The sequence below is a fragment of the Tachysurus fulvidraco genome, chromosome 23, assembly GCF_022655615.1.
Source record: "Tachysurus fulvidraco isolate hzauxx_2018 chromosome 23, HZAU_PFXX_2.0, whole genome shotgun sequence".
Taxonomy (NCBI): domain Eukaryota; kingdom Metazoa; phylum Chordata; class Actinopteri; order Siluriformes; family Bagridae; genus Tachysurus; species Tachysurus fulvidraco.
The window spans coordinates 9,674,775-9,702,767 of NC_062540.1; the positions used below are offsets into that span (position 1 = coordinate 9,674,775).

Genomic DNA, 27,993 nt, shown 5'->3' on the forward strand with positions numbered 1-27,993 from the left:
TGAAATCAAAAAATATATATATTTGAAAGTGCTCTTTCTTACAGAGGTCTCTTACAGACAACACTCATAATACAGGTTCAATACACACAGTACATGAGCAGGTTTACACACACACACGCACACACAACAAAGTGATTCAAACAAAGATATTTCTTGCATCATCTGTTCAATCTTTATCTGTTTTGAAAAGAAAAATAAATTTCGCAGAATTTCTCATTTGTTTAGGAATTTACAGAAACACCACCTAGATTCGGAGTATGAGCTTTGAGAATATTAGCCCTCATATCATCTCAGGGGTTTTTTCCTTGTCACCGTCATTTGCTCATTAGCGATAGATTTTAGAGATATACTGTATAGTAACTTCATTTTATAATTGAAATGTTTTATTCTGTTTCTATATTTGGGTAAAGCTGCTTTGAGACAATGTGCTAAGTGCTATTCAAATAAATGAAATTATATTTAGACAGTTCATGGTTTCGGGCTGAAGGATAAGTGATAATATATCGATATTGTTGCCTCCGCATATTTGAATCTCCATGGCAACCACCACTTTCCTTCTTTGAGCTTTTCTCTACAGGTTGTTAAATATATCCACGTACATCAGTCCAACTACATACATCTTTGTAACTATTATTCCCTGTTCAATCCAGGTCTCCTTCAGCTGGCGTGTGATCGGGGTGTGTGTGTGTGTGTGTGTGTGTGTGTGTGTGTGTGTGTGTGAAAGAGTTTTTTCTTTTGTATAACATTCTTTTTTCTTCTTTCCTATACTCTGTTTCACTGTTAAAAACTGGAAATTGACAATGAGCTGAGAATTTAGGATTTGATTGCTCTTCTCTCTTCCGAAGCGGCAGAACGAACTTCCCCTAGATGTCCGAACAGATAAGTCACTGGATATCGAAAATGAGACAATATTTTTGGTTCGATTTCAAAGTGTATACAGTATAGATTGAACAGATGCTGCATGGATTAGAGAATGTGTTATTTCTCAGAAACATGTTGCGTGTGACAGAAAATGAAGGTTAAACTGCTCATTATTACCTAAACATAGAAAATCTGGAATAAGGTATTTGTTAGATCGCCACCTTCACACACGTGACATCATGCTGCTATGTTTTTCCTGCTCTAACGCAGGAATGAAACACAGTGCTTTCCTAAATCTGAGCTTTTAGTGCTGGACTGCTTAAATGACAAGAGTTTACAGTTTGAGAACTGAAGATAATTAATGCTGCTGTTGACCATAATAATAAATAAATCACAGTGATGTATTTTACTGATGATTCTATTGAAGTTTGGCGTTCAAACTGTCATTTACAAATAATCAGATCATTCACTCAGGCACTTACGATGAAGCTTGAATGTCCAGTAATCCAAGTCCCCACTTAACAACACATATTAGATAAGATTTCAACTTGAAATGCTTGGGTTACAAATTTAAAGATAAAAAAAAAAAAAAGACAAACAAACACTGGGTGTGAAAATGTAAAATAGGAAAAACATGTCTTCTATGAAAAATCTTTTTTTAAAAACTTATAATTATTGCCAATGTTTAACAACAGTTCCATTTTAACATCATAGGTCACACAGTGAATAACAAAAAAAATATTGCATAATAAGATTTAAAGCAGTCAAGAATTGCTCCGTTTGCATCAACTACCCTGATTTATACATTTATAATAGACTCAAAGTAACAAACAGTTCATTAACACACACACACACACACACACACACACACACACACACACACACACACACACACACACACACACACACACACACACACACACACACACACACACACACACACACACACACACACACACACACACACACACACCTAAAGTGCAAATGTCTGTATTTGTCATATAGAGTACAGTATCTCTCCAGGGAGATCACCACACATATAAAACACACATAACTCCAGCAGGTGCTAATGAAGTATACTTAGACGTTATTAAAATGGATAATATTACGGTATGAAGGAAGGAAGACGTGATATGAACACAGTGTTCTAATTGATTCTAGGTCAGCGGCTACGTCTGAAGCGTTTTATTGAACGCTCGATGCTGGAAGATATTACTCATGGGTTTTGTATGCAGCCTTCATAAAATCATAATAAGTGCAAAATAAACACGAATAAGCACAAGGCTTGCAGCTGTTTTGCATTGTGTAAGGGAAAACCCGAGCCCCATTCAAAAGTATTGGAACACCAAGGGCAGGCCTGAACATCACTTGTTAAACGACATATAAAAGGTCACAGATACTCGTAAAGTAAATAGCACTTACACCAACATCACGCAGGTCACCCACTGACATCACCAAACTGTTGCATTCTTCACGTCTGATGCTTTTCCTGCCTTGTAGCACGCATGCTTTCAGTTGTTGTTTGTATTAGGGGGCTTCTACCTACAGTCTCCTCTCAAGCAAACAAAAGGTCACACAAATTTCACACAGATAGATGTTGAGATCTATCATCTCATATTCATCTTTTGATCTTAAACCCTCCCCCCAAAAATAAATAAATAAAACCTAAAGACTGCTGTAATACTATTTCCACGTTACTTTCCCTCCCTGGCAGCTGTAATGGAAATGATCATTTAACACCTCAGTGGTGTAAAGAACGGACCTATTACACTTAATCCAGACCAAAAACAACTACAGTGTAGTACACCAATATCTCTCCAACCTGTAATCTGAACGCACAAACAGATTAAACATCATCTACAGATGAACATATACATAAGTATTTGTGCTCGCTTCTTGGAAAAACCCTAAATCACTTCTTACGGGGGAAAAAAAAATATGTGGTTGCAGTAAGAAAATGAAACGTAGATTGTTACTCTATTATGCCCCCTACTGGAATGACAGATTATTGTTTTTAAATATTTCAACTCAATTGGTGTCCACAAGATGATTTTCATTTACAGCATGACATCAAAAGCTTTCCATTGAAAATGAAAGCGCAATTAATTATTAGTGCTGTTACACAGAGTATTATTAATCACTATGATTAATCTGTGCTTTTCAGTATTCGAAACAGGAAGTGCTGGGGCTTTGTATTGCCTTCTGTATTACACACATTTCTACTGGCATACTAACTATTATCTAAGCATACTACACAAAGCAGCAATTAGAAAGGAAACGTGTAACACGCTATATTTTAAAAGCTCGATCAAGCTGAAAAGTCGAAACTCACACAAAAGACAGAAGCACAGTGAATGTGCCTGTGTTCATATCAGCTCTAATATAGAGCACTGTTTTCACCCCGAGCTTTAAAAATCTCGTCTAAATCTCAGAACACACCCGGATACTGCACATGGAATCTGATCACATACCATGCTACGGGTGTGTGATGGAAGTAACATAAACTGTGTTCAAAATGCATGTGCTGTATAAAATACAGACGAATAAAACTTTTCTATAATGTGGGAAATGTCTGAATGTAATCATTTGTAGACAAGAAGTAGTTAGGGTGAGTTCTGTTTTAAATTAAAGACAAAAAAAGAGAATTTTTGGCAAACTGACACAGAAGTCAGACAGACAGACAGGCAGACAGACAAGACAGGCAGACAGACAGGCAGACAGACAGACAGGCAGACAGACAGGCAGACAGACAGAGAAAATCTTTCCCTTGTTATTTGTGGAATTGATCATTAGACCTCCTCTTGGTCTAGCATTACTGCCATATAATCCCCCTCACATTAGTGCCATGTGAGACAAGAAGTAAAAACCAAAACAGAAGTTAATATTAACTATAAAACACACAGACTCACTACTAGCCTGAGGAGTGTAAATAGGTCCTCTACCTCTTCCCTTGGAGCTTACTGTAGTGTAGTTTACTGCACCACGGACAGCCGCTAAACCATAACCTTTTCTTTTCCTTCCTTTCATAGTCAGGAAGAGTCAGAGTCAGTCCTCAGTCCGAGCAGTTCAACAAGGTTTCTGGGTCAGTCTGTGGTAGTGTGGCATGACCTTGCTGTCGGGAAGGTAGAGGGCCATCTCAAGAGCCACCAGGATGGTGAACTCAAAGGCGATCAGGTCACGTCGACTAAGGCGGAACCTCTCCTCCAGCTTCTGTATTAAAGAAAAAAGGAGAGATAATGAACATAACCAGAGAGGGGAGAGGAGGAACGAAACCTTTAACAAAACTTAATTTCTTTGTAATTCAAGGAAAGATTTTTTTTAATATGGTTAATATTATGCAGCTTGCATTCTACTACGGCTTCAACTTAGTAAGGAACAACAGCATGATCTGTGCCTCAGTCCATTTACACCACAGTGTATGCCACAATTTATAAGGAAATTTTTTAATGAAATTTTAACGCTTTATTAGATTGAATGTTGAGAGACATGTTAATTCCTGTTCTGCCATAAATTAGAGCCAGAAAAACATGTCATGATATCAAACAGATGCTGCGTGATATCACATGACAGAATACACTGACAGTAAAATATTTTCCTATGCAAAGTGTGTTAAAGCAGGCAGGCCTGTAAATGATTTAATACTAAATGTTTGCGATGTAGTAACTAAGCAAGTCAATTTCATTTATAATCATGTTTGCATTCATGTCAAGTCAGAATGATTAAACAAGGAAAAACCCAGTAAAGTCAAAGGATTCATTCAAACTACTGTCCACATCATGTGACTCGTATACATGGGTGTTTTTATCTAAACTCACATCAATTAGCTGTTTGACTTCTTGTTTCTTGAAGTCGCTGCTGATTTTGGCAGCCAGCAGGAGGCAAGCGGCGGCCACCAGCTTCCTGTTGTGCTTGTTGAGGCGACCCTGAAGGACGAGCTTCTCAAAGTACGCAAATGCCATGGCGATGGTGACCGGCTGCAGCGCGCATTCCTCCCCTACTGTGTGCATCTCTCGCTTCAAACTGATCGCAGAGAGAGGGAGAGAGAGAGGGGAGAGAGAGAGACAGACACAGACAGAGAGACAGAGCGAGAGAGACAGAAGGACAGAGTGAGAGAGATAGAGAGAGACAGACAGAGAGAGAGAGAGATAGAGAGAGACAGACAGAGAGAGAGAGAGATAGAGGATGAAGATTGAAGTATAAAAAAAATTAGAAGGTAAAATTCCTCACCCTTTCATTAATGTTTCTTCCAGCTGTTGTGCCCCCCCCTCTCTTTCTCTCTCTCTCTCTCTGTGTGTATATATATGTGTGTGTGTGTGTGTGTGTGTGTGTGTGTGTGTGTGTGTGTGTGTACCTGGGATATGCACATGCTCTAAAATGCCAAGTAACTATTTCAGTAGCACTATATAAATACTGATATTACTAAATCACATTATTACATCACACCTCATTAAAAGACTGAGAAAGTATTAAGAAGTACAGACAAGCTTTGTGCTCTGATGAAGATAGTAGCACTGTCACACATGCAGCACAACAACAACGGTCTCTAGTGGATTTACTCTCTTGGAGCATGATAAAAAGAGAGATTGCATTCTCAATAATGTTTTTCCAGTAAACATGTTGCACAAAACTCCTGTAAAAGTCTTTAAAGTAATTTAAGAGCTTTCACCATGCTTATAACTTTACCCTGGAGCTGCTGTCATGTGTAATATTTATTTAGGGTCCCTTCAGTCATTTAGCAAACATAACATGCACATTTCTGAACTAACATCAGTATAAAATGCATTATATGAAGTTCAGTAATACGTTTTTCAATCCAAACAACTTTAAATAAAACTTTAAATAAAAGATAAAGACTGGAGGATACTTTGCCTACCTTCTGATCTTGCTGAGTGTCAGCTTGATGTGAGGAAATTTCTCTTTAAAGGTCTCGTTCATGTCTTTTTTCAAATCTGATGGCTTCACATACTCGATTACTGTTGTCTGGAGACACACAGTATAAGAAAGAGCATGAATTATTTGGATATTAGATTAAAAAAAAAAAAAAAAACGAATAAACATGTTGCATACAAACATTATTTCAAACTATACACATTACAAAAGGTCTCTCATTCATCCATTGGCTATTTTTCCTAATTTGAGATTCATTTTGGAGTTAAACTTGATCTTGAATGACTTGGATATATATCAGCATTAACACTGTTAGTGACTCATGCACGGCTGATATATACACCCTGATCAGCCATAACATTAAAACCACCAAACTAATATTGTGTAAAGACTCTGCTGTGTCACTAAAACAGCTCTGACCCATCAACGCATGGACTCTACAAGATCTCTGAAGGTGTGCTGTGGTATCTGGCACCAAGACATTAGCAGCTGATCATTTAAATCCTTCAAGCTGCAAAGTGGGAATCGGTTCATTTCTTTAGGCCACTTTTTGTAGCTACTAACCACTGCACAGCACTGAACACCTCACAAGACAGATGGAGATGTTCTGATCCAGCTGCCACAATCTGGAGTCTCTCAGATCCTTACACTTTCTCATATTTCAAGAACTGACTGTTCACTTGGGGCCTAATATATCCCACCTCTTTACAGTCACTGATGTACTAAAATGATCAACGTTCAGTTTTACTCACTCACTCACTCTCACTCATTTTCTACCACTTATCCGAACTTCTCGGGTCACGGGGAGCCTGTGTGTATCTCAGGCGTCATCGGGCATCGAGGCAGGATACACCCTGGATGGATTGCCAACCCATCACAGGGCACACACACACACTCTCATTCACTCACGCAATCACACACTACGGACAATTTGCCAATCAACCTACCATGCATGTCTTTGGACCGGGGGAGGAAACCGGAGTACCCAGAGGAAGAGGGAGAGAACATGCAAACTCCGCACACACAAGGCGGAGGCGGGAATCGAACCCCGCCCTGGAGGTGTGAGGCGAACGTGCTACCCACTAAGCCACCGTGCCCCCCTTTCAGTTTTACTGCCATTGATTATTGGTGTATGTGTCTAAAAATAACATGGTATATTTTGTCTGTGCAACAAGACAATTTTTTAAAAAATGACTCAATTGATATTCTTTAAATAAATGTTATAATAATATGAATAACATAATATGAATTTTAACGTGTTTAAAAAAATGAAAAAAATATAAAAACACCTTTGCTTGGAAACATGAAACAAAAATGAATAAATGCAACACATACTGATTTTTTATATACACATATACTGATGCAATTTTATTAATCCAATTTAAACATTTTCATTTGCTTATAGAGAAGTAAACAAAGTATTTACTCCTAATGCCTACGCAACGTATATTTTGATAGCTCTTTACAGTACTTTAGCAAAGCAACAGCTATAGTATAGTTAGAACCGTTTGTCGTGTAAATATGTCACTGTTTTGTCTCACTGTGATTCACATAAGGCCCAAAACATGGGTTTTCACAGTCAACATATATTTATATTTAGTCAGCAAGCTGTGAAAAGAGGACAGCACTGAGGGCAATTATTTTCTAAATGTTCCATGATTTAAAATTGTAATAAAGACAAAATATCACCGTGAGCCAGAAGGAAGGAAAAAAAAAAAATCAATCAGTGTTATCACTGAAGCAAATGTAGAATAGAATAGAATAAATGAGAATAGAAGTCTTTATTTGTCTCATATACATTACAGCACAGTGAAATTTCTTTCTTCACATATCCCAACTTTGGAAGCTGGGGTCAAAGTGCAAGGTCAGTGATGATACATCACCACTGGAGCAGTGAGGGATAACGGCCTTGCTCAAGGGCCCAATAGTCATAGATTGGCAGTGGTAGGGCCTGAACCCTGACCCTCCAATCAACAACCCAGAGACTATTCAATTGGCAAATCCGGCCTGCAGGCTAAATTGTTCCAGCCCTTCAAGTAGCCTGGTGTGAAAAAGACATCTCTATAATAAATTTAGTTCAGTCTGACAACGGACCCTACAGTTATGAAGCGTCTAACGTGCGTCTGCTCGCAGTTAAATGAGTTAAATTGTAAATGAGTGTGATACGGCTCTCTGATTTACCCATTTGAATGTAGAAAAAAGTCTACTTTGGTGTCCTACAAGGCACCGATGTTGTAATGCAGTTTCAGAATACAACACGAGCATCTTTAAATGTAGGGGGAAAAAAGCTTACTTGGGTGTCTTATAGTGCAAAAATACAATATATGGGCTCCTATATAGCTGTTGTGTCATCACTCATATTGCAAGCCAGATCTTTCGGGCCCCTCATTTGGGATGCTTTTCATGAACTGCCCCCCATGACAAACTGTATAAAATAGTGTATACAAGATGAATTGCATCTACAACAAATGCAACAGAACATCATTAACAACAAAACCTTCTGTGCTAGTATCAACTTTAAGCCCTGTGAATGGTTTTCCCCCTGATTAAGAACTTAGACACCTTATGGACAGCAGACAAATGAGTCAATAACCTAGTTCTTGTTTTCATTAAGTATTTTTTGCTCAACAAATTCTATAAACTATTTGATATTCCATTACCTACAGTTTTTAGCTTCTCTGATGACTAGCGTATGTATGGGAATTTATTGTCAAACAAATATAGTGTCAAACAAACTCTGTGTTCTAGCTAAAAGAAATACACGCGAGGTACACGGCATGGACAAATGTTCGCAGACACCTGACCAAGCAAACCCAGAGTGCTTACTGAACATCCTGGTTCGTCCCAGTGGAGTCCGGCTTAGGGATCTGTGGCAGGACTTTTGAGTTCTACCATTGCCTTCTTAGAAAACCATGCCTTCATAGACCTTGCTTTGTGCACTGGGCCTGTTTGAGCCTTAGACTCAGCAAAGGAAAATCTTAATGCAGTCCTTCCAGGATTTTGTGGAGAGTTGTTTGTGGGGATCAAATTGCTAAATCCTGGAGGGAATGTTAAAGTTGGGATGCACAATGTTTGAAAGCCAATGTTGACATTTGAAATCACCAAAACAAACACGCCCCTAACCCAAATGGGTGTCACCCCTGTTTTGATAGCTCTGTCCCACACATACATACGCAACCCAGGCAACTATTATAGCGGAACCTGCTGGGGCAGCTGGCCGAGGGGATATTTTTTATCAATAAATGAACTCAATGAGTAATCCTATGGTAATACAAATGTGTTTTTGTAGTACTGTGTGTTGTGGTGTGAAAGGGTTAGCTCCGTTTCACACGGAAGACGACGTTCAACACCTAGAACCCGAGGCAGAGGTAACGGCAGGTATCCGCCATGTCAATCTTTCAATCGCTTTCGGCTAATGTCACACATGCTCACTGAACACTCTCTCTGCCACAGAAGACACACCCCTTTCTGCTCACTTTCCGCTCATTGACTACACGTTTGTTTTGTTAGTCGGCCCGACTCAGTTTTCTGAAGCATTTTTCAAACATCGTGCACCCCACCTTTAATGCACATTAAACTGAGTGCTACCAATTTTGTGAGACGTTCCACATATTAGGTATGACAGTTAGTTGTCTACATACTTTTGTCTATATAGTGTACAAGTTGGACGTTGTAATGTAATGTCCCAATCGAATGGCACGGATCTTTCCAGATTAAGCATGATCATGTGGTGAATGAGGTAGAGTGGAAAGATTAGCGCGAGACCATAGAGGCATCTGAATCTGACCTCATCACAGACATTAGAACAAATCATCCACAGACATCTGTCATACACTAATCCCTTACTTACGGATAAAAGGGAGAAAGCAGCTAGTGTTGCTGACTCACAGTAACACGGTGCTCATGTAGTCTAACATTAAAGATTACACATCTGCGAGATCTCCATATTTTATGGTCTCGTTTATTTTTCTCTTACCATATAGGAGGCAAAGATCAGCACTCTCTTGTGCTTCCCACAAGGCCACTGAGGGTCACTTAGCAGGTCGGGGTCATAATCAGCATCATCTAGACAGGCAAAACACACACACACACACACACACACACACACACACACACACACACACACACACATTAATATCTTCCACAGAGTATATATTTATTCTGTCTATATAAACAACATTTAGGAGGTTGGATTAATTTCTTTCTGTTTCTTTTCTTTATCCTGGTCAGGCTTTGTTTCTCATTTATCACATTTATACATGAACACACGGTTTTATATGTAAACCTTGTATATGTATGTTTCTATGCACAGAATATAATTCAAGTTTTGTGTGTGTACAAAGGTGTGGGTATTTATCTGCTCACTACTCAAGCACATGCAGATGCACACATGCACATTATCTAAAAAAAAGTGTAACAACAGGCAAACTGATATGAGAAGCTTCCATCCTGTTGGTCCTCCCAGCAAGGTTCAGATACAGTAGGTGACACAGATAAAAAAAAATGTAAAATGGTCTGCAGATTTGGCTCATGCAGCTTTGTGGATGTGGAGAGAGGATTGTGTTTTAGGCACAATTGGAAACTATAGAGCAAGTCAGTCGATTTTAATTGCCAGTCCAATTTAATTGATCTCTAGTCTAGACAATTTAGCCACAGGCATGCATTAAACAGAGATTAGAGACAGGTCTGGCATTTCCAAACCAACTATGAATCAAACAATGATACACATTAACAACATTCCTATTGCTAATACCACAAAACACTGCTTTTCTAAAACTGGCAGCAGAAATGAGGAGGCACAGAGTCTCTAAATGTAACTGTGGCTCATGCACTTTTATAAAAACCATCTAAAACTACGCAATACACCATTTATTTTGCACTACTTCATGCAAAAGTAGCTCTACGTGATCACGGGTGAAGTTCACCTTCTTAGATCTTTTGCCTTGCTTCATGTCATCCTTAACAGTGTCAGTGTCAAGAGACCACCGTTTAGCTTATTAAAGAAAAGTTGTTTACAATATATGGAGTTAAGAGTTCTTTTGCAGAGAATAAATAGCCAAAAGGTGTAGAGTGAGAAGAAATGTATTGCAGACAATATTTAATAATTATATTAATAAAATGCTACAGATTAGTTCGTGTAGGGATTATTTTTGTGACCAATCCTATTAGAGACAACATCTCCGACACAGCGCTGAGATACTGTACACACACACACATATATATACACATACAGTGGTGTGAAAAAGTGTTTGCCCCTTCCTGATTTTTTTTTTTACTTCTTTGCATGTTTGTCACACTTTAACTAATATTTAATTTTTTTTTTGATGATCTGAAACATTAAAGATAACACAAGTAAACACAACATGCAGTTTTTAAATGAACATTTTTATTATTAAGGGAAAACAAAACCCAAACCTACATGGCCCTGTGTGAAAAAGTGCTTGCCCCCTAAACCTAATAACTGGTTGGGCCACCCTTAGCAGCAAGAACTGCAATCATTCACATTTACATTTACAGCATTTGGCAGACGCCCTTATCCAGAGCGACGAACATAAGTGCCTAAATCTCTAACATTGAATACATTAATGCTGGTTCACTAGGTTACATACTTAAGATACCACGAGTTTAAAACATTTGTTCAAAGTTACAATGAAAAAGTGTCAAAGTTTTTTTTTTTTTTTTTTAAATGCAAAAGATAAGGAAAGAAGTGCTAGTTGAAGTGTTTCCTGAGTAAGTAGGTCTTCAATCGCCGCTTGAAAATAGCCAGTGACTCAGCTGTCCGGACCTCCAGGGGAAGTTCATTCCACCACCTTGTGTTCCACCTTGTGTTCCACCATCAAGTGTTTGCTATAACTGTAATGTCTGTTACAGCACTGTGGAGGAATTTTAGTCCATTCATCTTTGCAAAATTGTTGTAATTCAGCCATAGTGGAGAGTTTTCAAGCATGAACCGCCTTTTTAAGGTCATGTCACAGCATCTCAATAGGATTCAAGTCAGGACTTTGACTAGTCCACAAAGTCTTCATTTTGTTTTTCTTCAGCCATTTCAGAGGTGATTTGTCCTTCAGGATTTTTTGGTAGACAGCAGAATTCATGGTTCTATTTATCACAGCAAGTCTTCCAGGTCCTGAAGCAGCAAAACAGCCCAGACCATCAGACCACCTCCACCATATTTTACTGTCGGGTATGATGTTCTTTTTCTGAAATGCTTAGTCTTACTAAAAGTCTTACTTTTACGCCAGATGTAACGGGACACGCCTTCCAAAAATGTAAACCTTTGTCTCGTCAGTCCACAGTGTATTTTCCCAAAAGTCTTGGTGATCATCAAAATGTTTTCTGGCAAATCTGAGACAAGCCTTTATATTCTTTTTGCTCAGCATTGGTTTTCATCTTGGAACTCTGCCATGTGAGCCATTTTTTCCCAGTCTCTTTCTTATGGTGGTTTCATGAACACTGAGCTTAACTGAGGCAAGTGAGGCCTGCAGTTCTTTGGATGTTGTTGTTGTAACACCTTAACCACTAGGCTACCCCATCCCTATGTGTGTGTGTGTGTGTGTGTGCGCGAGTCCTCTTCCCTACTCCTAAGATGTTTTGACCTTAGGAGCCTGTTATGTTGAAGGTGGATTAGAGACATAAGCAGGCAGGACATGCGGTGTAGCTTAACATCTCCATGCCTCTTTTACTTCACTCACATTAGCACTAGCATATCTTTACATCTCGTAATGTACATATACCATCTAGTGGACATACATGGTAATAGCAATTATATTGTAAGAGAACAACAGAGCCAATTATGAATAACTTATCTACATTAGGATCTTTTTTGTTAATTTTAAGGGGAAACAACCACATTTCTAAGTCACTAGGAACTCTTTGCACTAAGAATTTTTTAGAAATACAAGCCCAGATCTTATTGGATATATTCAGCATAGCCTGTCATGTCCATATAAACCATATTTATACTGATCAAATAGAAATCTAATATAGGCAATGGGATGAAACCAGAGACCCTGAAGGAAAACATGTAAAACTAAAACCTGCACTCAATATTGAACTGTGGGCCCTGGATCCTTACAAACTATCTAGTAATAGTTTTATTAAAAGATAGCAAAAACATTCAGCATGTTCAAGTGCCATGGCAACCTAATTTAAATGTTATATAACACCACATTAAATTCTCTGTGAATCAATAACTGAGAATAACTGAATCAATTCTCTGGTCTGAACCTTTCTGAGTCAGTAATTATGGTTATTTTTTCACTGTTAGTATTTTTTTGCCCATCTGGAATAATAGCAACTTGATTCAGATAATATCAAACAAATATCACCACAATTACGGCAATACTGCAGCCACGGATCCACATAATCTATTATTAGTGACTATTATTATTATTAGTGAGGTTCAGGCGAACTACAGCAATATAATTTAAACATCAAAAAGATCATGTGTGCAAATATATTTCTATATTAGCATACTGAGGTAGTCAAATGCTCATTGTGAATGAAAAGTGTGAAAATGTCCAGAACCAATAATATTAACAATGTGCAATTAGGTGCAAATAGCACGGATAATTGTCTCAGTATGTTAACAGATCTTAACAGTAACAGTGCAGCAATATGTTGTGTATTTTGCAGTTGAAGGCTGCAGTAAGTCTGTATTACAAGTCTTTACACAGTGCAGCCAAAATTGCTCTAGATCCTCTTACTTCTAACACAGAGAAGCCATGTGTGTTAATGAAGGGTTGCTAAATCAGGCAACAGGATGCAGTGAGCAATAAGAGCTCTGTTAATGACAGACACACTGGGTAATGCTGCATCACACACACACACACACACACACACACACACACACACACACACACACACACACACACACACACACACACACACACACACACACACACACACACTTACTTTAAAGAATATTATTAATGGCCAGCTGCAGCATGTTCATTGTCACTTCCTTTCAAATTCAATGAGTCACATAGCACATAGGAGGCTATTTAACTCTCTTATTACTATTTTAGCATCACTTTATGGGGTAAAATATACTCCTGAAGGCTTATACTGAGCTTCCACAGAGCCACACAGTGCAAAGATCCTGCGTTTTTTTTTTGGAAACCAAAATGTAAATATATCCCCGGTATCCCTAGGACAACTAGCACAGGAAAACTTGTCACTGCCACATTGCAGCTTTACCGAAACATAAATTCAGTTATATCCCTACTGAGAATGTCAGAGGTAACATGAGATAACAGACATGAGAAAACTCGAGGAATATGAGGAAGAAACTCTGAGAGGAAGCAGACTCAGTAAGACCAGGTATATAGAGGATATTCCAATTATTAATCATTCATCATTACTCCTCCATAACTGTCAAGTACAGTAGGGATAAATAATATCTGTGTGTACGAGTATGTGTGTGTAAGATGTTGAAGAGGATTCTCTATACAAGGGTGTGTGCAGATCGTACCCAAGTCGAAGCCTACTGTGCTGTTGAGGCGAGATGGAGGGCAGCTGCTGCATGGGATGCTGTTTCTGGAGTAAGGTATCTGCAGAGCGATTTCTGGTGGCTTTTCACGAACCAGTGCATTAGTGGGGTAAAGAAACTGGGCATAAGACACTGTCTGAAACACACACAATTTGTACAGCTCAGTAGCCTATATTGACATTACACTGTCACCGTTAGCCACCATTGGGTTTACTGGCTTGATTGTAATGGGCCATTTTTAAATGCTCTGCAGGGTGTCAATCATACACATCACTAAACACACATACTGTACATAATGACAGGGTTGACAGCTTGATGGACAGCTAGATAGTCCAGTGAGAGTCTAAATTCTTACCCTGCCATACATGCCAAGCTCCACCCCCTCTAGGCCAGGAAGCATCTCTAGAGTGGTGGATATTCCCCCAGATGAATGCCTCCGTCTGGGGGTGCTCAGGGCTGGGTCGCTGAGAAGGAAAGAAAGAGACAGGAAGACAAGATTTACTGTTTTTCTGTTGTAGTCAAAAATAAATTTTGTTTAAACCTAGGTTTAAACAAACCTAAACCAACAGTGAATGGATTGGATGGGATTGTGAGGAATGGACGGATAGATGGAAGGAACTGGGACAGATAAATGGATGGATGGGATTGGGAGAGATAGATGGATGGAAGGATGGATAGATGATATTAAGAGAAATGGATAGATGGAAGAATGGATGGTTAAGATTAGGAGAATTGGATGAATGGAAGGATGGAACTGGGAGAGATGAATGGATGGAAAGATGGATGGTTGAGATTAGGAGAGTCCTAGGTCAAACAGTGAATGGATTGGATGGGATTGTGAGGAATGGAAGGATGAATTAATGGATGGATGAATGGGACTGGGAGAGATCAATGGATGAGCTCAATACATAAAAAAACCCCAGAATGATGAGTTAGGCCCTGTGCAATACATAATGAAAGAAAATATTAAATGTTGATACACAGGATGTACATCTTTCATGCCCCCTGTTTTTTCCCTCTTCAGTAAATTGCCTATTATGCTGGGTAAATTTCATTTGTGTTTGGTCTGACAAACTGCTTTAGCTGAAAAGCAGAAAACAGAAGTATTAAGGTGTCTACTGTATCACTGAAGCATGGCATGAGGAACTTGTCTCTGCTACAGATAAACCATAGATGTTTACACCTGGCAAGTTCATCAAGAAAAGTGTCTCAATTGACATATTTCATTTCAAGGATTATGATTTACAATTATGTGCTGAAACAAGGAATGTTTGTCCCATATTTGTGCCACATACACTGATCAGGCAGAACATTAAACTGACAGGTGAAGTGAATAACGCTGATTATTTCAGTACAGTGCTGCCTGTAAAGAGGTGGGAAATATTAGCTGGCAACAGAACACTCAGTTTTTGAAGTTGATGTCAAGTCAAGTCAAGAAGCTTTTATTGTCATTTCGACCATATACCACCAGTGAAAGGGACAACGTTTCTCCAGGATCATGGTGCTATATAGAACAAAGACAGAGTTAAGGACGTGAGTAAGTAGTCCTAGCCACATGTGCCCCCTTTCCACCAAAACAAACCACGTGCTGGTTCAGAGCTAGTGCTGGTGCTGGTTCAAAGTTGGTTCAACTGGCGAGCCTTCTAAGAAGGTTTGCCTTTCCATGGGCTAGAGAGCATCACAGAGCCTAGTCTGACATCACTGTATATGTGTCATGTTTCCCAGCAACGTTAGCGCAGCAGCGGCAAACACAAACACAACATCAACAATGGCAGATGTTGCTTTACTGTTAATGCTCATGGCCTTGCGAACCTACATTCATTCATTCTTAGGCGTCTTTGGGCATCAAGGCAGGATACACCCAGGACAGAGTGCCAACCCATCACAGGGCACACACACACTCTCATTCAATCACACACTACGGACAATTTTCCAAAGATGCCAATCAAACTACCATGCATGTCTTTGGACCGGGGGAGGAAACCGGAGTACCCGTAGGAAACCCCCGAGGCACGGGGAGAACATGCAAACTCCACACACACAAGGCGGAGGCGGGAATTGAACCCCCAACCCTGGAGGTGCGAGGCGAACGTGCTAACCACTAAGCCACCGTGCCCCCCGAACCTACATTGGCATCCAAAATCGCAGAATCCAACATGTACGTGCAGCTCCACATAATTTGTATGAACGGAGGTTATAATAGAGAATAACGGAAAGTACACAACATTAGTTTATCATTAACACAGAAAAAAGGTAGCCTTAGCATGCAGCTACCTACTATCATGTGTGCTGATAATTGATCATATTGCGGTAAAGTAAAAGTGTATTAAACATTGGTATACTAAAGGTACATTATCAAAGGCGCTAACAGTAACCCCGCCCGCAGCCCCACCCACAACCCCTGACGTAAACGGTTCTTAAGTCTAGAGCAGGAAAAATAGGAAAGTGTAACAATAGTGACTTTGATAAGAGATGGCACCAGGGCACATTATAGAAAGAAGGTAAACTTTGGATTCTGGCCTTCATGTTGCTTGATGTTACTTTGACACATACTGCCTACCTAAATCATCGTGCATGGCAGCAATATAATGTTCAGCAGCATAATGTTCCCTTTTCAACACAAATATTGGACAATGGAACATGACAAAGAGTACAAAGTGATGACGTGGCCTCTAATTTCTGCAGATCTCAATCTGATCGAACATCCGAGGTATGTGCTGGACAAATAATTCCGATCCATAAGAGGCTACACCTCAAAACTTACAGGACTTACAGGATCTGCTGCTAATATATTGGTGCCGGTTACCTCAGTACACCTTGTGGAGTCCATGTCTTGATAGCTCAGAGATGTTCTGGCAGTCCAAAGGAGACTAGCAGAATTTAAGGCAGGTGGTTTTATTATTATTGCTGATGAAAAACAAGTAAAACCATAAATAAGGCCAGCTTTATTACACATTTTTACTGTATGTAGCTCACTAAAAAAAGAAAGTCCACACTATGGGGCTCTGTGAAGTTCTTCTAAGTTTGGAAAAATGTCCTTGGCTTTTGTAAGTTTAAATGTCTCTGGCTACAAAAAGTTGGTCTAGGGTTACAATGGAGATGAAAGAAAAGATGAAACAGTGCAAGAGCGAAAAAAAAGCAGGAGTAAGTCTCTTAAAAGCCTTCAGGCTGAAAAAGTAGACAGACCTTCACTGATAACATTCACAATACTGCCTCAGATGGCTCACCTCACACACATCAGATCAGCATTCTTTTTTTCAGTCCTTTGGATACACACATCTCAGCTCACCTAACGTGCAACTCGGAAGCCTTTAAATAACACACTCCTCCGTCACTGTCTCTGGCTTGGTCACTGTCTCTCTGCTCAGGCTGAGCTCCCTACAAATAGCAGCTCTTTACACACTGACAGATGGACTTAGGAAACTGACCTGAATCAGCTTAACACTGAGGTCTTCATTCATTTACACACACATACACACACGCTTGCACACACACTCGCGCACACACACACACACTGGCACACGCGCACACACACACGCAATCGCGCACTCGCACACACACACACACACTCGCACACACACACTCGAACACACACACACACACACACACACTCGAACGCACACACACACTCGAACGCACACACACATGCACTCGCACGCACACATGCACTCGCACGCACACATGCACTCGCACGCACACATGCACTCGCACGCACACATGCACTCGCACGCACACATACTCGCACACACACGCAATCATCATTATCATCTGTGTTATGCTAATAAACACCTGTCCTTTCTCAATCACTTCATCAGAACTCCTGCACTTTTCCCAGAGAAGGTTTGCACATAATCTCCTTTCCAACAAGGCTTAGATGTTCTTTTAGACCCTTTTTTGTACATAATGAGTGCTGACAGACTGTTTCCCTACATTCCTAGGATCCTGGGAGGACAAGTCAAGTAGATGGTGGGAAATGACAGCAAGGTCACAGGCTGGGTCATGCCTATCTGGGCTGAGTATTTGTGGGAAACCATTTCCGAACCCAAAATGTACCGCCTCCCTCGTCATCCAGTCGTCTCACCTATTCCCAAGAGGAAAAAACTCTCTCTCTATCTCTCTCTCTCTCTCGTATCAAGGCTAGTGGTATTTAACCACCAAGTTCATGATGGTCTCAGGAGAAACAGCACTGAGGAAAGGAAATGGCAAAAAGAGACATCATTAATGTAGAAAGAGGGAAAGAGATAAGGAAAAGATGGGAACCAGAAGATCATGCGGATCATGTACTGTTGATCTTGGTGAGAAGTGGTACCTTATGTAGAAGCTCTCTCCATATGGCAGCACAGAAAACGCAGCACACAGTGATCTCTTGGCACAGATAAGCACGATCCTGTGAAGCACAAAAATGCACGTTAGAAGACATACTGTATCTTTTCTCTTAGTGTGACAGAACCTCATAGGGATATGAAGGCTTATCAGAGGGATATACTGCTTTATAGTCCCAGAGTCTTACAGAGTATACCTGCATCTTCAACTGATCTTGATCACACTGCACCTCTCCATCTCTCAACTTTCTACTTGCACACACGATGTACTCTGCTAGGCCGCTCAAATGCAGACGTCATTGATTTGTTCACCAGCCAGTGGAAAATATCTTATCAGTCTCTCAATCATTTCCAGCTCCGCTCTCTTGTTTTGAGCCAAAGATGAGAAAGAGTTATAAAAAGCAGAAGCCTGGGAAAAATCCGGTAGAGCGTGAGGGCCGATGTCACTGCGGGACTGTTTATGAGTCTTTAATAAACATAACTGTCATTCCTCAGCTGGAGGAAGAGCAGAGTTAGGTTAGAAAGAACCATAACATAGCGCCTTAAATCCTCTCACATCTGCCCCAAACCCATTACTCTTTTCCTTTTTGCACTGCAGATGAGCTGACCAGACATGAATACGCTCAGCAATAAGACATTCTGGACCTCAGCAATGTCTGTGAAAGAATGCATTTGGCTAAAAATATGGAAGGAATAATATTTATTTGGTCACAGATTTACTACAGAGTTACAGAGTGTCCTGTGCCGTTCTGCTGGAACAAAAACGTTGCGTCCACCAGGAGATGGAATACTGCATTGCCTATATGCGTGGTGTGTTAGTGGTACTGCAAGTGCTTTTAGATCAGTACAAGAAGACCTGGCTTTACTACTTGGTAGAATTTCTTACAGTACATCATATTCTAATTCTTTTAATTGTTAGAAAAAGTAAATACCTTAAAATGATAAGGAAAGTTACATCTAAATGTGATAAACAAGTTAAGAGTGATAAGAAGTGATATTCTTCAAGAAAATTATACTTCATATTTGGCTGCATATCTCTTACTTGTGCTAACTACTTATGCTTGGTCCTTGTCCCAATACTTTCATATAAACCCACACACACACACACACACACACACACACACACACACATATATACACACACACACACACACACACACACACATACATATATACACACACACCCACACACACACACACATACATACTCACCTGCTGCCTCTTGTGTCGTACTGTCTCATGTTCTTAATGAAGTGAACTTTCTTCAAGGAGCGAGGCCAATGAGACCCCGACAGGTTGCGTGTCCTGAAACAGAAAGCGAGAAAGCTAAATCAATATAAATACAACCCCCCCACCCACCCACCCACACACACACACACACAAACTACACATCTCGCCAAATAACAAATTACATCGGAATGACACAGATATTTAATACAGAAACGGTGTTATATTCAATAAACCTTATGTAAGTCAGGGCCAAACCACAGGAAAAACAAGATGCTACACTGGCATGTTTTTGTATGCGACGGCATGATGTCTTTTCTCAGACTTTTCTCCTACAACACACCTTATCCTCATGATATCCTTCTCAGTCACACACATACACTTTTAACTCTATTGTTTGCTCATCTACTGTATTTCAGTCAGTCATTCACACTCAGCATTGCGTCAGGGTGTCGGCTTGAGAGTGGCTCGAGATTTGTACGTGTCAAGCACCAGCTCGGCTACAGCAACAGTTATCTCGCCCACACCTCTGGCACAAAAAAAGTCCAACTGCACAGTGATTGACAGGAGCAAACAGCCAAGCAGGAGAGAGTCAAGGAGCAGGATTGTGTGTACGTGTGTGAAAGAATCTGTTAATAAACCTGATACAGAATTCATGCGGTTTTCGCATTTTATCTTAAGGTTTTTAGTTGATTGTTTTTTTTTTAAACTGCATATATTTGTTCCATATTTTGGTGGGAAGCTGTGTAACGATAAACGAGAGTCGGCTGGTTTAGCCTTGTGGCAGAATTTGCATCATTATCAAGTTAATTACCTCCATAAACATGGTCACCTTTCCTTTCCTTTCTAATTATATACAACAATCTTCATTAGAAAATGATATAACTGATAACAACTTGAGAGAAAAGTATGTACATGGATTTCTGAGATAGTATTTACTTCATCTCTTTTTTGCTTTAAAGACGGTGTGGACTCGAGCTGGCACGGACTCTACAAGTTTGTGCCAAAACTTATGATCCGTTTTAGATCAGATCCATCGGCATGAGCACACACTTCAATAGAAGAGATTAGACTTGAAGAAAATCTGACTTTTTATATGAAGCAGTTAATATCTCAAATCTGCTTACATTTTAATATAGAGCTAGAAACAGCTCAGAAACTTAAATGTTAAATATTCAAGACTGAACACATTCTGTTCATTTAAAATTTTCTAATATGTAAATGAAGTCTGTGAGAAAATTGCAGTACCCAAAAACCCCAGAAACACAGGGAGAACAAATAAACTCCACACACAGGGTGGAGGAGGGAATCAATAAATATCCAAAGCAGGAAGTAGAAAGTTTCAAGTTAGTAAATACACAGAAGTCAGGCAAGCAGGATTAGTCACTGAACTATTTCCCAAACGATTCATCATCATGTTATAACTAGTGTTGTATACTGTAGCACTGGCTCTTTCAGAGAGATTTACTGTCAGAGAGATTTACATAATTTGGCCCCAGCTTTGGCCACTGATGGGGCAACAAGACCTGCTCCTTATGAAACATTTTATACAACTGTCCTGGTAGCACCTTTAGGCCTTTCATCTGTGCTGAATTTACAAAGTCCTGATAAGGTGCAAGAATGAAAATCTGTCGTTATCTCCAACAGATGGGCTGCGAGGGAGCACAAGAGTGTACGAGCGAAAAAGAGAACGTTGACACAACAAAAAAGACCACAAGTAGCTCTGTCTCAGGAACATTTGGAGTCACTCCTATTGTGCTGTGTGCCAAGTCAAATTATCCAACTGCACGGTAGGAAATTTTCTTCTGCGTTGTCCTTATTAAAGATCAACGCATGAGCCCAAAATTGTTCAATACATGCATGCTGCATCCGATATAGTACATGCATGCTGCATCCAATACAGTACATGCATGCTGCATTCCATTCAGTACTTACTGCTCAGCCACTGATACAGCAAATACTGATCAGTACATGTGTACATTTTGAAACTCTTCACCAAGTAATTTACTCAAGTGCATCTGAACAAGTACGATTTAAATCACTAAAAGCAATGTTAAATATTAAGAGCTTTCCGCTTTCTGTCCTTTTTGATTCCGACAGCAATTCCGTGACTGTCCTGTTGCATTATGGGGTAGAGCAGTGTGCACTGGCCACTCATTGCAAATTCTCAGCAGAAACAGAAGGACTTCAATGTATTTCTCACCTACTGTTATATACTGAGAATTCAGACATACAGCTCTATTGGCTATAGTAGGGTAGTAGGGATATTTGGACGCAGCTAACGTCTTCATGGCTAAATAGATAAAGATTCTGCAATGTGTTATACTTGTAGAGACACGTGTGTAACAAAAATAATCCTCATTGTTTACGAATGTGCTCTGCGTAGCTGTTTAACTAGTTTCACCAGCTCGTTTATATTCTTTGTGGATCAACTTTTAAAATAAATAATACTTTTATAATCATAAATAGAATTTTTTTTCCATCTTACTGTTAACAGAAGTGAATTTTTGGAACACATCCTTCTCTCTTAACTGTATTTTAGACCATGTCAGATCATCCGGTCTATTTAACATGAAATCACCAAATGAGTCAGTCTGTCTTTCGTTCTCATGCTAATCACTGTGCCATCAGATCTGTACTTCTCAGGACATGAAGAGAATGACAATAGCAAGGCAACAACTATTAAGCAGGAGTTTGGTTAAGTCCATGTTACATCACTAGGTTAAATACTCAATACTAATCCTTGCCCAACTGGGCATTAGGGCACTCGACATGCTGGGTCAGAGGACATATGGCCTGCTTCCATGACTGCAGTGTCCCAGAGAATATAAATGCTGCACTGACAGTTTTAGCATGGTATTTAGACTGGATTAACCACAAGGTCAAAACACATCGTGGCGAAAGTGGAATTTTAAAGAGCTCTAGGCTAGGAATCACTGATGGACTGCCAAACTGGGGGGTCTTTCCAAAAAGCTCAAACTGTTTGGACAAGCTGTTTTGTTTCCCTATCAGTGGACCTGGATTTCAGTAGCAGCATTAGCAGAGTTGTATTATGGTATTCTGGGATGGTGGAATAATTCTATTTTGGGATCCGTATAAACCCCTATCAACATACCGACATCGGTCCAACACTGACTTCTGGATAGATACATACATTAAAACCATCATACAAACACTCACTGGACACTTTATTAGGGACAACTGTACTTTCATGCAGTTATCTAATCAGCCAATCATGTGGCAGCATCACAAAGTGAGATTGCTAACAAACGCTGGCAGAACTTATTGGCCTTTTTCAATCAGTAAAAAAACAAAACAAAACAAAACAAAAAACAACATGATTGTATAGCTGAAAGTCTGAGATATTTCTCATTTCAGATAAGTCTACAGAAAACTTGCCTTCAAATTTTAGAAGCACTTGGATCATCTCAGACAGCAGAAAGGGTTTATCGACATTTTAACTTAGAAACTATATAACCAGATAACTAACTACCTAGATAAAAATAGAACTACTAGAAATTCTTAAAAGCCAGAGTGTCTATTTTCATATGAGCCATTAAACACTAGTAAGGAGTGTGACATGACAAAGAAATTCACTGCTGAGCAGAAACACATCAAAACAAGAACAAGTTCCATTTTAGCCTCTGGGGAAAAAGTCTTATAGGAGAATATAAACATGTTAGCATGTGACTATGCATGTAGACTAGACTCAAACTCTAATGACTCCCTCGTGTATGGGTCTGATTTGATCCCTTGATGTTTTTCATCCTTCCTTGTGCTGTGTGTGTTTTTATGCACAGGCATGGGGTAGTAAAGAGTGCTTGAGATACTGTAGACTAAATCCTGTGTTGCGATAGACTTCCTGTCAGCTCAGATCAGGTAGCTCATTCTCCTCCAAGGTCTTTCAGTCTGCAGACCTTCAGCTCACGTTTTTTCTTTTTTCGTGCCATTCTGTTTAAACTCTAAAGACGTTTGTGTGTGAAAATCCCAAGAGACCTTACTCAAACCAGCACATCTGACACCAACAACCATGCCACGATTAACGTCACAGAGATCACACTTTTTATTTCTTTCTGATGTTGGATTAAATCTTTTTAGCTGTATCTGCCACGTGATTGGTTGATTGGATATCTGCATAAATGAGTAGATGATCATGTACAGGTGTTCCTAATAAAATTTCACTTGACATTGTAATTGCACCAACCACGGAACAAATTATTACCATGGCGACCACAAGTAGCAACGCCCACTGACGACTTGTTTGTGCGGCAATAAAAACGCAGTATGTGTGAACTTAGCTTTAATACAATCTAAAATGCATTATGTACAAGAGAAATTGCAAATAAAAAATAAAGACATTTTGTTAGCAGTATCCCCGAAGACAGCTTGGAGACTAAAGTTTAAAGTGATAAATACAAGTACTGAGAATTTATATGGCAGTGAAAGTACGGATCGTGTTACAAAACCATACGCAAATAAAAGGGGAAGTGTCCGGCATAAAAAATGTGAAGTGAAAGTAGAAAGGTTGCTATTTTTACATTTTAAAGCATTAGCTTTTAGAAAACAAGCCACATTTGTCAAAAATAACTAGTTAATTAGATCAGTTCATGCATTCTAAAAAAAAAGTAAGATGTAAAAAAACTTTTTGGAAATACTAATAAGCAAAGGAAAGTATTTCATTATACAAAATACTCCAAAATAATACTTCTATAAGTATAATTTATTATTTTCCATCCATGGACATTTATACCAATTTGTACCAGACAAAATAAATATAATTCTCAGTTTCCACAGTGTTGCCTGATGGTTCATATGAAAGTTGACACTCGATGCTTTAAGAAATCATAGTTTTTTCATAAGTATTTCTCTTTTTTTCTACCCTATTATGAGCCACACATTCATAGACAAGTAATTTTTTTTCACACAACTGTTTCTTCAAATCCAATCATGAAATTAAACCCATTGCTGCTCTCCGAGACGTAGCCTAGTGGCTACTCAATCGCTCAGTTGTATAAATTGAAATAAGATGTAAGTCACTCTGTATAAGGGTGTCTGCTAAATGCCATAAATATAAATGTGTCCTGACTAAATTTCTATCATAACTGTGCCGGTGAAATAATAATCTTTTTTTTTTTTTTTTTGAACGCAAACATTTCTGTATTCATTATGCTGATAAAAGCTTGCAAGTTGTTAAAAGTTGAAAGAAAGAATGGCTATAAGGAAAAACATACGAGCCCAAAAAAAAAACGAATCTAACGTGTCAGTGTGATGCGTTCTTGTTCTGGCATTTTGAAAAAGTTAACTGGAACTGATTGATCAGACACCGTCACTCACTGCGACATAGCGTCATGTGACATCGTTTAGTACATATGACCAGTGTCATATTCATGTGAGCAAATTCATAACAGATAAACACACACCCCTTAAACAAATCCTCATTGGACAACAATCATTAGCATAATTATTTAACTGCCAGCCTTGCCTCTAACTCTGACTCGAGCCTCCTGCTGCTTTGCTCCAGTCGGCCACCCAGGATGAAACTCTGATGTAATTAACACTGTAAACACTTACTTCTTTAAATCACACACTGGAAAAGACCTGTAGTGTCAGGACTTAGTGTGGTCCACTAGGAATAACCTTCCTGTATGATCTAATAGTCAAGATAAAGAGGTTTCAGACTATTACAGTCCTCAACTTTGTCTCCTGTGTATGATAAAAGCCTTAGCTACAACCTCAGGATGCATAATATATAAGCTATAACTTACAAAGCTGCACAAAGAAAACTCCACCCTGTGGCACACTTCGTCTCCTGTGTCAATCACAGAAGCTTTGTCCCAAATGACGTAGAAGGGCCGTATCGTGTCAAATGGGACACTGAAGGAGCCAGTGAGTCATGGCCTTGTGTGCCATCTCAAGTCTTGCCACTGATGCGTTACGCATATAGTGAATATCAAAACTGATATTAGGATTTGATAGATGATGACAAATAAAGAAAAAACTTAACCAAATCTTTTATCTGAAATCACCTGCGGTTGTGCAAATGTCAAAAAGTGCCCTGAAACTTTCCCTTCACACTTGTACGCTTGTACATACTGTATAGCAGGATTTTGTTTTTCTGGTCAAGGGTTTCAGTACTTCACATTAAAGAAACATTTTCACAGAAACAAAAAGCTCAATTCTGAGCCAAATCAATCAAACAGAATAAAGTGATTCCTAAGTAATCAAGAACTTGTGACTTGTGAAGTATTTATGCTCTACTGCACAAACAGCTCTAATCTTCTTCAGATGCTCTCACACCATGAAAATATCCTTGCAACACTTATTTACGTTACTATCAAATCCGTCCTAGCGGTGGAACGAGGAGAATATAACGTGCTTTTTGCAGTGTAAATAAATTCCCATGCAATGTCAACAGACCCAGACCTTTATAGGTTCCTCTCTCTCAATGCAACACACATTTTCTAACATACAGGCATGATTTGTATGCCCTCTGTAATGTCTTTGTGCTTAGTAACCCTTCCATCTTACTTAGACTTGCTTCTTTTCATATCTGAGTCTGTGTTAGTTAACCATAAACCTCCTCTTATGCTGGAGAGGGAATGTGTTCAGGCCTGCAGAAACTGTATGGCTTGCGGACATAACCACATGCTCTGCAAGCTTTGATCTCTCCAGGTGTTTGTGCAAAATGTCAACTTTCTACTCATTTATCTACTGATCCTCCCCTTCCAGGGTTTGTGATAAAGCAATGCAGAGGTGCCTGGGAGTGGTTCTGCTTCTCCTGCCACCGAAAAACACCATACACACATCAAACCCCCTATCAGGCAGAGTGTGAGGAAGAGGTCTCTCTGCTGTTTTCTTAGATAAGTCAACTAAAGTGCTGTTTACATACATTGTTGCTGGTTTGAGTAAAAACGACTTATTACTGTATCACTGGAAGCTTCTGATCAGTGAAGAGTTGGACGCAGTCTTTTACCATGTCCACTATTTAGTCTTTTCTGGTTTTAATAAAATGAATTACTTGAGTGTGTTTCATTGATTGCTCTAGTTTGGGTGAATGTGGGATCTGCTGATCAGCACTTTCTTCCTCTTCTATGCTTATTTCTATATGTAGGACACTGTAAACAGAGGAACGTGTGTGGGTGGACAGTTTCTATGTGCTGATTAAGCTGTTTTTCACTCATGATCTCATGCATTTAACTCTGTTATCTGTGTAAACAGGGTGTGCTTGAAACTGGTACTGTCATATTGATTGCATCAACAAGCGACACAAACTAACGGTTTTGGGGGACGTTGTCTAGTGTTTTTTTTTTTTTTACTATGCAACAATATGTTTGGAGGAAACGAGAATAAAATGTGAGCAGATGCAAATTCGTCGCGTGCGTGTATGTGTGCGCGCGCGTGTATGTGTGTGTGTATGGGTGTGTGTAAGTTAACGTGCGTTTCAGTCTATATACATATACATATATATATATATATATACACACAGTGCTCATTACATCCCAAAGAGAACACAAAAGTTAGTAATGAGCGGATGTATTTTTAGAAACATTTTATCATGGTTCATGCTACAGACAGGAAAAGTTACACCGCAATGACAAGTTTGTTGTGCAATTAGTGCATCATTGTGTGTGTGTGTGTGTGTGTGTGTGTGTGTATATATATATATATATATATATATATATAAAAATAAGGATAAATGTCGTCACCTCTGTCTGGAATCCAGTGATGATGCACAGCTCTGGACGGAAAGCAGGGACTTCCGCGCTCCAACTGGACTTGGCTGCAGGCTGCAGGGGGACAGCAGGTTGCCCTGAGAGGAGCTAAAAGATCCCGGAAATGTCTCCGTGCTCTCAGCGTGATCGTAATCCGAGTCAGAGGGCAAAAGGAGAATAGGAGGCACACTGAGGAGTGCACGAGGCACACTGAGGAGTGCACGCGCATCAGACAGGTTAGAAAAGGTGCCGTAGTTCGCCGCCGGACCGACCTCAAACTCTACCGCGTTGTTTATGTGATTCACCGGCCGGCCGTCCAGGGAAATGTTAGTGAGAAACAACAGAGCCGCGCGTCTTTTTCGCGTGTCTTTGCTTTTACGCGTGTTGGCCGGACAAGCGATAAGCGGACCGCACGCAGCAGCCGCCATTCTGCACTGAGTACAAAAACACCGCTTCAAGCCGTTGTACCCTCGGCGCGAGAAAACCCGTCCAC

At 39.6% G+C, this 27,993-nt stretch overlaps 1 protein-coding gene across 1 annotated transcript; it reads right to left on the bottom strand.

The window, feature by feature from the left end:
- Nucleotides 1-27,973, bottom strand: cables2b (Cdk5 and Abl enzyme substrate 2b). The gene is made up of 9 exons (XM_027144777.2): nucleotides 27,495-27,973; nucleotides 19,774-19,866; nucleotides 18,549-18,626; nucleotides 14,595-14,703; nucleotides 14,222-14,375; nucleotides 9,725-9,813; nucleotides 5,735-5,841; nucleotides 4,677-4,881; nucleotides 1-4,071 (listed from the first exon to the last, which is right to left on the bottom strand). The coding sequence occupies exons 1-9, from the start codon at nucleotides 27,926-27,928 to the stop codon at nucleotides 3,928-3,930; spliced, it is 1,413 nt and encodes a 470-aa protein (XP_027000578.1). The 5' UTR covers nucleotides 27,929-27,973; the 3' UTR covers nucleotides 1-3,927.
- Nucleotides 27,974-27,993: the final 20 nt, after the last annotated feature.

Excerpts from the sequence above, each read along its gene's own strand:
- cables2b (XM_027144777.2), bottom strand. The coding sequence starts at position 27,928 with ATGGCGGCTGCTGCGTGCGGTCCGCTTATCGCTTGTCCGGCCAACACG. Across the intron at positions 5,842-9,724 it reads TGATCTTTGCCTCCTATATG|ACAACAGTAATCGAGTATGT; the intron begins GTAAGAGAAAAA and ends GTGTGTCTCCAG. Across the intron at positions 4,882-5,734 it reads ACACTCAGCAAGATCAGAAG|TTTGAAGCGAGAGATGCACA; the intron begins GTAGGCAAAGTA and ends CTCTGCGATCAG.